A 12,048-nucleotide genomic window follows, 5' to 3' on the forward strand; every position below is an offset into this window, starting at 1 on the left:
TGTATATATATATATATATACACAGACACACACACACACACATATATATATATATATGCAAAGTAGACCACTTGGAAAAAGAAACTAACGAAGCAGAGCGCTTTCGTATATTACATCTTCAGTGCAACAAGTACATAGTGATAGGAATACATAGACATTATATACATGATACAAAGGAACCAGGACAGTTTTGAATAAGCATACCGACCAATTACCCCCTAGAGAGCGGAAGGTCATTGTCAATTATTTTACGATGGTCGGGCGACATTAGGCCACAGTCGCCAAGGAGAGCGGAAGGTCATTGTCAATTATCTTACGATGGTCGGGCGACATCAGGTCACAGTCGCCAAAGAGAGCGGAAGGTCATTGTCAATTATCTTACGATGGTCGGGCGACATCAGGTCACAGTCGCCAAGGGTCACTGTTTCTACTACTTATATAGGGCGACATTAAGTCAATTTGTTGGATTACATTTTACATGATATTATCTTACTAATTTCTTGACAAATGAAATTATCAAGTTTGTACAAGCCTTTATGTAGGTTGGTATTTTGATTACTAGTGGTATGAATCAAACTGCACTCTATTAAATTTCTTGCTATTATGTTGTTGGTATAATAGATTGCCTGGGCATTACCCCAATCAACTGGATGATTATTTAATTCAATATGCTTGAATATACCACTAGAATGATTGCCATCCCTGACATTTTTCTTGTGTTGTTCAATTCTAATGTTTAAGTGGTCTACTTTGCATAAGTGAACACACGTACCCGTGTTCTTATTAGCATGTATATATATATATATATATGTATATACATGTATATGTATATATATATATATATATATATATACATATACATATACAGGGTGGGGCAAATCAAATGCCCGAGTTTTGAAAGGCTATTAGGAAAAGTAAAACAATACTTACAGAATCAGTATACAATGCCGTTTGTGTGATCACCAAGGACTCGTCACCAGTGATTATGGTATTCATGAAGTCGGGGTCACTGTTTGTGTAGTCCAGCATGTCCTGTGAGACTTCAACACGAACTTGCTTTTGGTCCGCCGTCAGCAGATTCGACACGAATTTCGACGCCACTCTCTTCATGGCCAAATTTTCACCTTCATGAATACCATAATCACTGGTGACGAGTCCTGGGTGTACGGGTACGACCTGGAAACCAAATCCCAGTAGTCATTTTCCTTGCAATGAAAAACCGCCGAGAGCACTACACATTACCTCACGCAAATGCTGCTTGTCAGCAACTGACACTATCGACAGGCGGGAAAAAATTCACGCATGCACATGAAGGTTCAAGGTCAGCTCATGCAAGTGCGCTTGATTCAAATTCATCTGGTTTTTGAAAAAAATAAAGTCGGATACTTTTCAAACAGACCTCGTGTGTGTGTGTGTGTGTGTGTGTGTGTGTGTGTGTGTGTGTGTGTGTGTGTGTGTGTGTGTGTGTGTGTGTGTGTGTGTGTGTGTGTGTGTGCTTGTGTGTGTGTGTGTGTGTGTGCGTGTGTGTGTGTGTGTGTGTGTGTGTGTGTGTGTGTGTGTGTGTGTGTGTGTAGAATGCGTGTTGTCTACATTTGAATTGGTGAAGAGAAACTCAGACCGAGTTCTTGGTTTTAATCGCTTCTGTTTTTGGTATATTCTATTCTAACTACTACATACACGGCAAGCCCTCAGGAGTGCTCGGGGGGTTGCCAGACATACACATATACAAAATATATTTACAAGGGTTGCCAATTGTGAAAAGGATGTTGTTGCCATATGAAGCATACTGAGAGTTGGGTCGCTTCGGGCGGTAGCGTCGTCGATGCAGGTGGCCTTTATCTGGTGGACTTCTTGACCTGATACGCCGAGAGAATCTTTTATTGTCAAAGGGCATTGTCAAGAAGGGTCGGTTAGTCTTTGTCCAGACGTCCCTAAGGAGATTCGTAGCTTTCGTCGAAACCATATCTTGTAGCATATGTGTACATGTGTGTGCACGCCAGTCATCGAAGGTGTTGCATTCGTTGAATATAACATATGTGTGTGTGTGTGTGTGTGTGTGTGTGTGTGTGTGTGTGTGTGTGTGTGTGTGTGTGTGTGTGTGTGTGTGTGTGTGTGTATTTACCTAGTTGTATTTACCTAGTTGTATTTTGCGGGAAGGGGAGCTATGCTCGTGTTGTCCCGCCATTGTATCTCTCAGTGTCTAGTTTGCTTTTAAACTCGTGAATGGTTTTTGCGCTTACTATTTCATTATCCAGTTTGTTCCAAGTGTCTAAAACTCTATGTGGAAAACTGTTTTTCTTCAGTTCTCTTCTATAGCTATGTTTTCTTAATTTCCTTCCATGTCCTCTTGTGTTTCTCTTGTCCCAGTTTAGTAATTCTTCTCTATCAAGTATCTCTGTGCCTTTCATGATTCTGTAGATGGTCAGTAGGTCTCCTCTCTCTCTTCTTTGCTCCAGTGTCGGTAGCTCCAGTTTAGCCAATCTCTCCTCGTATGATAGGTTTGCAAGTGCAGGTGCCATTTTTGTAGCTGCTCTTTGGATTCTTTCTATTTTCTTTATGTTCTTTTTGGTACTGGGGGACCACAATGTCGCCGCATACTCTAGTCTAGGCCTTATCAATGTAACCAATATTTTTTTTTATCATGTCTTCGTCCAGGTAAGCAAAAGCCACTTTTATTGATCTTAGCAAGTTGTAAGTCTCCCCGACAATTTTGTTAATCTGTGTATCATAGGACAAGTCGTTTGTGATAATAACTCCCAAGTCTTTTTCGGATCCTACTTTCTTTACTTCCTTGGTTCCAATTGTATATTTTCTTGATATTCTGTTTTTGCTTTTTCCAAACTCCATTATGCTACACTTCTTAGTATTAAAATCCACTTCCCATTTCTGACTCCAGTTCCATACCCTATTCAGATCTTCTTGCAGTGCTTCACAGTCCTTATCAGTTTCTACTTTCCTTAACAGTTTGGCGTCATCAGCAAAGAAGCTCATGTAACAGTTCACGCCCTCGTCCATATCATTCATATAGATAGCAAACATTATTGGAGCCAGTACAGATCCTTGCGGTACTCCACTGATCACCTCTTTCCAATCTGAATATTTTTCTCTGAGTACTACTCTCATCTTTCTTCCAGTCAGGAAGTCCTCCATCCATTTTAGTTGGTTCCCTCGTATTCCTCCTATGTGTTCCAGTTTTTTTAGTAGTTTTCTGTGTGGTACTTTGTCAAATGCTTTTTGCAAGTCTAGGAATGCACAATCAGCCCATCTGTTTCTTTCTTGCACTATGTCTATTAGTCTTGAGTAGAAGCATATCAAGTTTGTGGTGCATGATCTACCTTGTCTGAACCCGAATTGTCTTGGGTTTAATATGTTGTTATCTTCCAGGTGTTTTACCCATCTATTCTTGATGATTTTCTCACAAATTTTGGCTATAGTGCTTGTTAGTGATACTGGTCTATAGTTGGTGGGTTCTTCCTTGTTTCCTCCTTTATATATTGGTACAATGTTAGCATTTTTCCAGTCATTAGGTATCTTTCCTTCCTTGAGTGAGCTATTTATTATGATGTGTATTTTGTCCGTTAGCTCTTCTTTGCATTCTTTTAGAATCCAATTTGCAATTCCATCCGGGCCATGTGATTTTCTGACGTCCAATTTTGATAGATGTTCTGATATTTCTTTTTGTGATGTTATAAATTCACTCATGTGGGGAGAATGTTTGTTATTATCTACGTCCCAATTTTGTATTTTCTCTCTGGTGAAGACAGATTTAAAGTGGTTGTTCATGATTTCGGCCATCTCTAATTCTTCTGTGTATTCTATATTTCCTTGGCGTAGTTTCACTAGTTCCTGTTTGGTTTTAAGTTTACCATTTACATACCGGTAGAATAGCTTGGGCTGATCTTTGCATTTATCTATAATATCCTTCTCATGGTTCCTTTTCTCCTCTCTTCTCACATTAAGATACTCATTTCTATAGTTTATATAAATTTGCCATTTGCTTTGTTTTTTGTCTTTTCTCCACCTTTTCCAAGCTTTGTCCCTTCTGTCTTTTGCCTCACTGCATCTTTTGTTGAACCAACATTTAATGTACTCTCTCTCTCGCTTTTGTCTTGGTACATGCCTGTTTACCCCTTAATTGTAATTATCCAACAGTATGTTCCATTTCTCTTCCACTGTTGTCTCTTCCATATAGAATTTTTCCCAGTTTGCATTCTGGAAGAACGTCTTTAGTTTTGCAAAGTCTGTTTTGTTGTACATCAATCTTCCTTTCCTATGCTTTTCGCTCCTCTTCATCTCTATTTCTTCCTTTAGTACAGTTTCGATGAGTACATGGTCACTCTTTCCAATTGGTGTCTTGTAGTGGACTTTGTCCACTATTTCAGGTTCCGTTGTAAATATCAAATCTAGTTTTGATGGCTCTTCATTGTTTCTGTATCTTGTGTTTTCACTGACCCACTGGGTCATTGTGTACTCCATGGTCATGTCTAGCAGTACATTGCCCCACACGTCATCTCCTCGTACTGTCATGTTGTCCCAACAAATTTCTTTGCAATTGAAGTCTCCCATAATTACTAGATTACCCTTACCCATTAGTATCTCATTTAGTGATTTTCTTGTATCTTCTAGCATTTTTGTGTGTTCGTTTTCTTTCCAAGCATTCGTTCTTGGGGGCACATAGGTCACCACAAACTTTCTACTTTTCATATTCTTGCCTTCGACTTTTATCATGATCAGTTCAACATTACCTTTGCCCTCTGCAATTTTTGTCACGTTTAGGTCTTTCTTGGCCAAGAACATGATTCCCCCTCCCTGCTTTTTGTCCCTGTTTCTTATCCAGTAATTGTATAGCCCTTGTCCAATATCAATAGATGGTATTTCTCCTCTTAGTTTAGTCTCTACAATTCCCATTATGTCTGGTTTTTCTTCTAACAGATAATCATTGAGTTCGTTCAGACCTGAAGTTAATCCGTCAATGTTAGTATGGGCCACTTTTAATTTTCTTCCTTCTCCATTATATTTTCTGTCCTTGGTTTTTTCGTTTTGATGTGCCACTGTTTCAATCTCATGTCGATTACTCTCCAATGGAATTCTTTGCATTCTGTCTCCGTTCTCAACAAGTTTTTTTCCTTTGCTTCCTTTCTTAGTGACTTTTCTTTTTCTAATTCCTCAGTACTCAGTGTGTGTGTGTGTGTGTGTATGTGTGTGTGTGTGTGTGTGTGTGTGTGTGTGTGTGTGTGTGTGTGTGTGTGTGTGTGTGTGTGTGTGTGTGTGTGTGTGTGTGTGTATATATATATACACAAATATATACATATACATATATATGCAAATAAGTGACGGAAGTCTTCTTCAACCTTGCACGTCTCCAAGCAAAAATCAAGGTACGCAAGGTCCTCATCAGAGAGATGGTGTTTGCTCATGACGCCGCCTTGACTGCATACACAGAGGAGGCTCTACAGCGACTCATCAACTGCTTCGCTCATGCATGCAAAGAGCTCGCCCTCACCATCAGCATCAAGAAGACCAACGTCATGGGCCAGGATGTCAGCAGTATTCCTAGCATCTGCATTGATGGCCACATCCTCGAGGTGGTGTGTGAGTTCACCTTCCTGGGTTCCACCATCTCAAGCAACCTGTTCCTGGATGCAGAGCTGAACAAGCGCATCGGCAAAGCAGCAACAGCATTGGCTCCTCTTGGAAAGCGTGTATGGGACAACGCCATGCTGACCACCAACACCAAGATAGCGGTATATCAGGCTTGTGCACTCAGCACGCTCTTGTGCGGCAGCGAAGTCTGGTTCCTGTACTCCCGCCAAGAACGCCGACTCAACATCTTCCACATGCGCTGCCTCAGAAGAATCCTGGGCATTAGCTGGCAAGATCGTGTCTCCAACAAGAATGTTCTGACGCAGGCGAGAATGCCCAACATGTTCGCCTTGCTCAGCCAGAGGCGATTGAGATGGCTCGGTCATGTTAGACGAATGGACGATGGCCGAATACCGAAGAATGTGCTGTATGGAGAAGTTCCCACTGGTTCCAGACCTGCAGGAAGGCCCATCCTCCGCTACAAGGAAGTTCTCAAGCGTGATTTGAAGGCAGGCGACATCAACCCAGCAAGCTGGGAAGCAGTGGCCGCTAACCGCAGCAGGTGGGGGCATACTGTTAAGGCGGGCATTCAAACTAGCGAGAAGAGGAGAGAGGACCAGTGGGAGGAGAAAAGAAAGCGCAGACGACAGAGGCTAGCAGCAGCCAGGCGTAGATCTCACCTGTGATAATTGCAACAGGGCCTGCCGCCACTGAATTGGACTCTACAGCCACAGCAGGCGCTGTCACTCAACCATGAACTGACCAAACCACAAAAAAAAAGAAAAAAAAAGGCGAATTCCATTGTCTCTCGAGACAGAAGGATGCCAACAACAATATATATCTATATATACAAACACACACACATATATATATATATATATATATATATATATATATATATATATATATATATATATATATATATATATCAAATCAGCCATCCTGAGTCCACTGCTGAACAAAGTCCTCCTTTATAGCATTACATGATTCACACGACCGCGCCAACCTCTGCCACGTCACTCCTGCAAACTTCTCAATCCCATCTCTCCACCTGTCTGTCTCCCTATTCCACGCTTCCTATCTCGCGGCGTCCACTCAGTAACACATTTGCTCCATCGCTCATCAGTCGTTCGCACAAACTTACCTGCCCAATTCCACTTCCTCTCTATCACCGCCTCCACAATATATTTCACTCTAGTCTGCTCTCTCACCCAAATTGCTTTCTTTCTGTCTCTCAGCGTTATTCCCATCATTGATCTCTCCATTCTCCTCTGTGCAGTCCTTAGCTTTGTTTCCATCGCCTTCGTCAGTTTCCAAGCCTCACACCCGTAGATTATTGCTGGCAGAATGCATTGATTGTAAACTTTACGTTTCAAACATAAAGGTAGAGAGCCTCTCAGGATTTTATTATATTTACCAAACATTTTCCAACCAATTGTAATACGTCTTTTTATTTCTTTATCATGATTTTTCGTCACTTTCACCATCTGGCTTAAATAATTATACTCTTCAACTTCTTCAAGACTCTCACCATCGATTATAATCTCTTTACTTTGAACTTTCGTGTTGAATATAACTTTAGTTTTACTCTTATTCATTTTTAAACCTACTTTGAGAATTTCCTTGTTCAGATCACTCAACATATCCTGCAAGTCTTCTGCTCTTTCCGAAATAAGTATATTGTCATCCGTAAATCTTAGGTGGTTAAAATATTCGCCATTAATCTTTAAACCTTTGTTTTCCCAACCCAACTGTCTGAAAATCTCTTCCAAACAAGCTGTAAATGATTTGGGTGAAATTGTATCGCCTTGCCGTACTCCTTTCTCGATCTTGATCTTGTACCTCTATGTATTCGAATTATAGCGGTACCTTTCGTATAAATCTTTTCTAAAACCCTTACGATCTGTTTGTTTATCCCCTGCTTGCGTAATGAGTTTAATATTGCTATTTGTTCTACCGAGTCAAAGGCCTTCTCGTAATCTACAAAAGTTAAAGAGATGTATATTGTATTCTGTCGTTTTCTCGATTCATCGGTTCATCGCCTGCAAATGGTCTAGAGTCGAATATCCGCACCTAAAGCCTGCCTGTTCTCTCGGTTGTTTTCCATCTAAAACTTGAGTTAGTCTATTTGTAAGGATTTTGGAGAATGCTTTATATACATTTGATAGCAAGCTAATCGGTCGATAGTTACTAAGGTCCTTCTGGTCTCCTTTTTTATGTAGCAAAATAACTATAGCATTGCACCACGATTCAGGAACGCTTTCTTGACGTAAGCACTGGGTGTACAACTGAGGCAACCTAATATAAATTTCTTTCCCTGCGTCTTTCTATAGATCTATCGATATACCATCTTCCCCAGGTGCTTTCCCTCGTTTCATATTTTTAGAGCAAATTCTACTTCTTCCTTTGTAATCTCTGGTACACTACTAACGTCCATAGATGAATTTATTAACTCAACTACGGTCTTCAATGAGTAAAGCTCTTGGTAGAATTCTTCTGCTCTTTTTACCATCCTATCTCTACATTTAATGATTTCTCCATTACTATCTTTCAAACATATCATTTGCTGTCTCCCTAAAACATGTCTGCGCTCGATTCCTTTAATACTTTTACTTTTCCGAATAGTTTCCTCTTTTTCATCCACATTTCTCTTTCTTTTCTCTGATCTCTGCCTTTTGTTGATAAGCTTGCTTAGTTTTACTCCTTCTATTTCGTCTTTCCTGCTTTTAATCTGCATGGTCCTTCTTCTTTTAATTAGGTCATTTGTAGCTTTGGAGTATTTGTTTTCTCTAATACTTTTTGTACTTCCTACTTTCTCTGCTGATTCCCTAATGATATTCATTAAATTCAAATTCATATCTTCGACGGTGTCCTCATTAGTTTTTAGAGCTTCGAATCTATTTTTAATTTCTAACTGAAATTTCTTATTATTATCCTTAATCTTTGCAAGGCTGAATTTTTTAAACTAGTTTATTCCTCTCGGCTCTGAAATTGAATTTAGCTGTGCAACTTACCATTCTATGGTCACTACCTACGTTGACTTTATTTATAACCGTAACATTGCTAACGCTCTTGCTCTTGCCTCCTAATATGAAGTCTACTTCGTTCTTCTCCAGGTCCATTCGCGACCTGCACGCTTTTGAAAGAAAGTGTTTATTATCCTCATGTTGTAGTTCTCTGCAAAAGTGACAAACATCTCGCCTCTGTCATTTCTTTCACCTACTCCAAACTTCCCAATGCACGACTCGTCTCCCATCTTCTTCCCCACTTTAGCATTAAAGTCGCCTATTACCAACGTGTACTTACTTTTTCCTTGATCCATTACCTGACTTAAATCATCATAGAAGGACTCAATAGTAGAACAGGTGGTGACCATCTTGTAATTGAATCAACTTTTCTTCCGTTCTTCGGACTTCGCTCAGTCCTACGATGTCCCACTTGATGTCTAGTTCTTCCATTAAACTCTCCAGCATGTGGTCTTCTGAGAGAGTTCTTACGTTGTAAGTATAGATCCTCATTTTCATCATGTTGTTTAATGTCCAAGACTTGGATCTGCTTGGACAGTGCTTACTCACATTCGGTGGCACACTGCCCGTAAGCACACGGGGCAATGCGGTTGGACATTTAGGAGATGATGATCCAACAGGAATGCCCGTGTTTTTTTTTTGTTCTATTCATGTCTGCTATCAAAGGGTTTTTGGCAATAATCTCACCTTATTCATTATATTCGGTGAATTCCTATGTCTATAGGGTGCCCAATGCTCCACGCCGCCATTATGACGTTACCCCGTATATCTATCAGGAATTTCCTTGTTTGTCATTAGGGACGTGCCAACTAGCAGTGGGTCATGTGTGTGTGTGTGTGTGTGTGTGTGTGTGTGTGTGTGTGTGTGTGTGTGTGTGTGTGTGTGTGTGTGTGTGTGTGTGTGTGTGTGTGTGTGTGTGTGTGTGTGTGTGTGTGTATGTGTGTGTGTGTATATATATATATATATATATAAATATATATATATATATATATATATATATATATATATATATATATGTATATATATAAAAACAGTAATCCCTCGTTACTCGCGGTTAATGTGTTCTAGGACCACCCGCGAAAGGTGAAAATCCGCTAAATAGCGACAAAATATTTATTTTATTATTGACGTATGATTTAAACGTTTATGAACTCTCCCCATACTGATATTAAACCACTCTATATCTGCATTACCTTTTCCTATACTCTTATAGACTGTTTAAAACACCTTTCTATTAAAGAAAGGTTAATCTGTGTACTGTACAAAACTCGTTACGTGAAGTGTACAGTAATTGTACCGTACACGGAAATATAAGTTGTTACACATCCCCTATATGTACTCACATATTGCAAAGTGGAAAAAATCATTAAGTTCCTTTGGCTACATACATTTTTAGTAACAACAATTGTTAAAATAAACTTTTTTTTCTCTCACACGATATGATAGAATAGTATGGGGTTCTACTCACCATTAGTTTTGTTGCAATCTGGCTTAAATGATGACTATGACAATGAAGGCGACGGCGAAGGCGAAGGTTTTGTTGCTGGCGGCTTCGTGCGGGTGAGGAACATGGTGATGGGGAGTTGCTGACGTTCTTTTTTCTTTTGTGCCAAAATATTCTTGTCGGCAGTCATGGCATCTCCAGTGAGGTTGCTGAAGTGCACAGCTCGGGTCATGTCGTCGTCCATCTCTTGTGCCCGTCGTTGCAGGTCCTTAGTAACATTGCACATGTCTTGCAGACCTTCAAGAGTTAAGCCACGCTCTTCTATTTCTTCCTCTTGCGGGTTTTCGTCGTCCTCTTCTTCACTCGCTGACTTGGTCATTTCAACGAGGTCCTCGTCGGTCAATGGCTCTGAGTGGCACTCATTGAGGCCGTTGACATCTTCAGAAGTCATGTAATCGAATCCGTCCCTCTGAAGACGTCTAGCCAATTTCACAACCTCATCAACCGCCGAGTGATGCACTTCTTCAGGAGTGAAGCCAGCATAATCATTCACAATTTGAGGCCACAACTTCTTCCATGGGGCTTCATGTCAGGTAACGCTTGCTGGATATTCCTCAAGCACGAAGCTATTGTGAAAGTCTGCAAGTGTGTCTTGAGTGTGAAGTCATCTTGGTCTTCGTCAAGAGCTTCTATCAGGCCCTGCATGGTGGTCCGGGTGTAGAGCTCCTTAAAAGCCCGGATGACGCCTTGATCCATTGGCTGGATTAGTGCTGTGGTGTTTGGGGGCAAGAACTCGATCTGCACACCGTCATACTGCAGATCAGTTGCATGGCCTCCAGCACAATCCATCAGGAGAAGCACTTTAAAGGGGTTGCCCCTTTCAGCTAAATATAGCTTAACCTGAGGGATGAAGCAGTTGATGAACCAGTCGTTTGTAAGGGCCTTCGTTATCCATGCCTTCGCGTTGTACATCCAGTAGACGGGTAGGAGAGCCTTGTTCTTGTTTTTCAAGGCACGTGGATTTCTAGTCTTATAAATAAGCCCGGGCTTGATCATAAAGCCCGCAGCATTCTCGCACATGATGAGTGTCACGCGCTCTTTGTGGGCCTTAAACCCCGACTTCTTTACCTCATCCTTGAAGAGGAACGTGCGGTACGGCATCCTCTTCCAGAACAGACCCGTCTCGTCCATATTAAATACTTGTTCGGGAAGATAGCCGCCCATCTCAATAATCTGGGGGAATTCCTCCTCGACGTAGCGTCGGACTGCCGCTGTATCAGCAGAAGCAGCTTCACCGTACAGCGGAACACTCCGAAGGCCAAATCTCTTTTGGAATTTCTCAAACCAGCCCTTGCTGGCCACGAATCCACGTTCTCTCTTGGGAGAATCACTCGATGTACCTGGTTGAGGGTCGTCGATACCCTCTTCTTCATCACCGTCGTCGTCAGGTCCAGCAGCAGCCACAAGGGTATCATAAAGGGCATTTGCTTTTGTTCGTATCATGTTGTTATCCAAACCTACGTTCTTCTTCCTACAATCTGCAATCCACAATGCAAGAGCAGCTTCCATTCTTACGATGGTCTTATTGCGGGAAGTAACGACCCTTTTCGCTTCTTTGTTAAAATATATCGATGCCGTCTGTCGTATTTTCTTCTCGTCTTTCTTTATGTAGCGAACGGTAGACTCGTTGATGCCGTAATGGCGGCCAACCGCGGCAGAACTTCTCCCTGTTTTTAACATATCGAGAAGTTCGACCTTTTCTGCGATCGTCATTACCTTCCTTTGCCGCTTAGGCTGAGTACCAGAGAACTTAGAAGTTGCAGTACGTTTGGAGCCATCGTAAGGGTTTTCACAAAGATAAAATTTCACTTTACAAAGCAAAAGTAAACTTGCGGGAGGAACCGTGAGTCTCGGAACGCAGTGCACACACGAGTGATGCGTAGCTTACCCTTCCCGCGCTGTCTCGCTTCTCGCGGATTGAAAAACCCGCGATGT

At 41.3% G+C, this 12,048-nt stretch overlaps 1 protein-coding gene across 1 annotated transcript; it reads left to right on the forward strand.

Annotated features, from left to right (window-relative positions):
• The first annotated feature begins 5,402 nt into the window (after positions 1-5,402).
• On the forward strand, positions 5,403-9,831 carry LOC143028521 (uncharacterized). Its single transcript, XM_076190739.1, has 4 exons — positions 5,403-5,800; positions 6,038-6,145; positions 9,334-9,424; positions 9,823-9,831. The coding sequence occupies exons 1-4, from the start codon at positions 5,403-5,405 to the stop codon at positions 9,829-9,831; spliced, it is 606 nt and encodes a 201-aa protein (XP_076046854.1).
• The last annotated feature ends 2,217 nt before the right edge of the window (positions 9,832-12,048 follow it).

This window comes from Oratosquilla oratoria, chromosome 1 (assembly GCF_046742065.1).
Source record: "Oratosquilla oratoria isolate Oo_2021 chromosome 1, ASM4674206v1, whole genome shotgun sequence".
In the NCBI taxonomy this organism is placed as follows: domain Eukaryota; kingdom Metazoa; phylum Arthropoda; class Malacostraca; order Stomatopoda; family Squillidae; genus Oratosquilla; species Oratosquilla oratoria.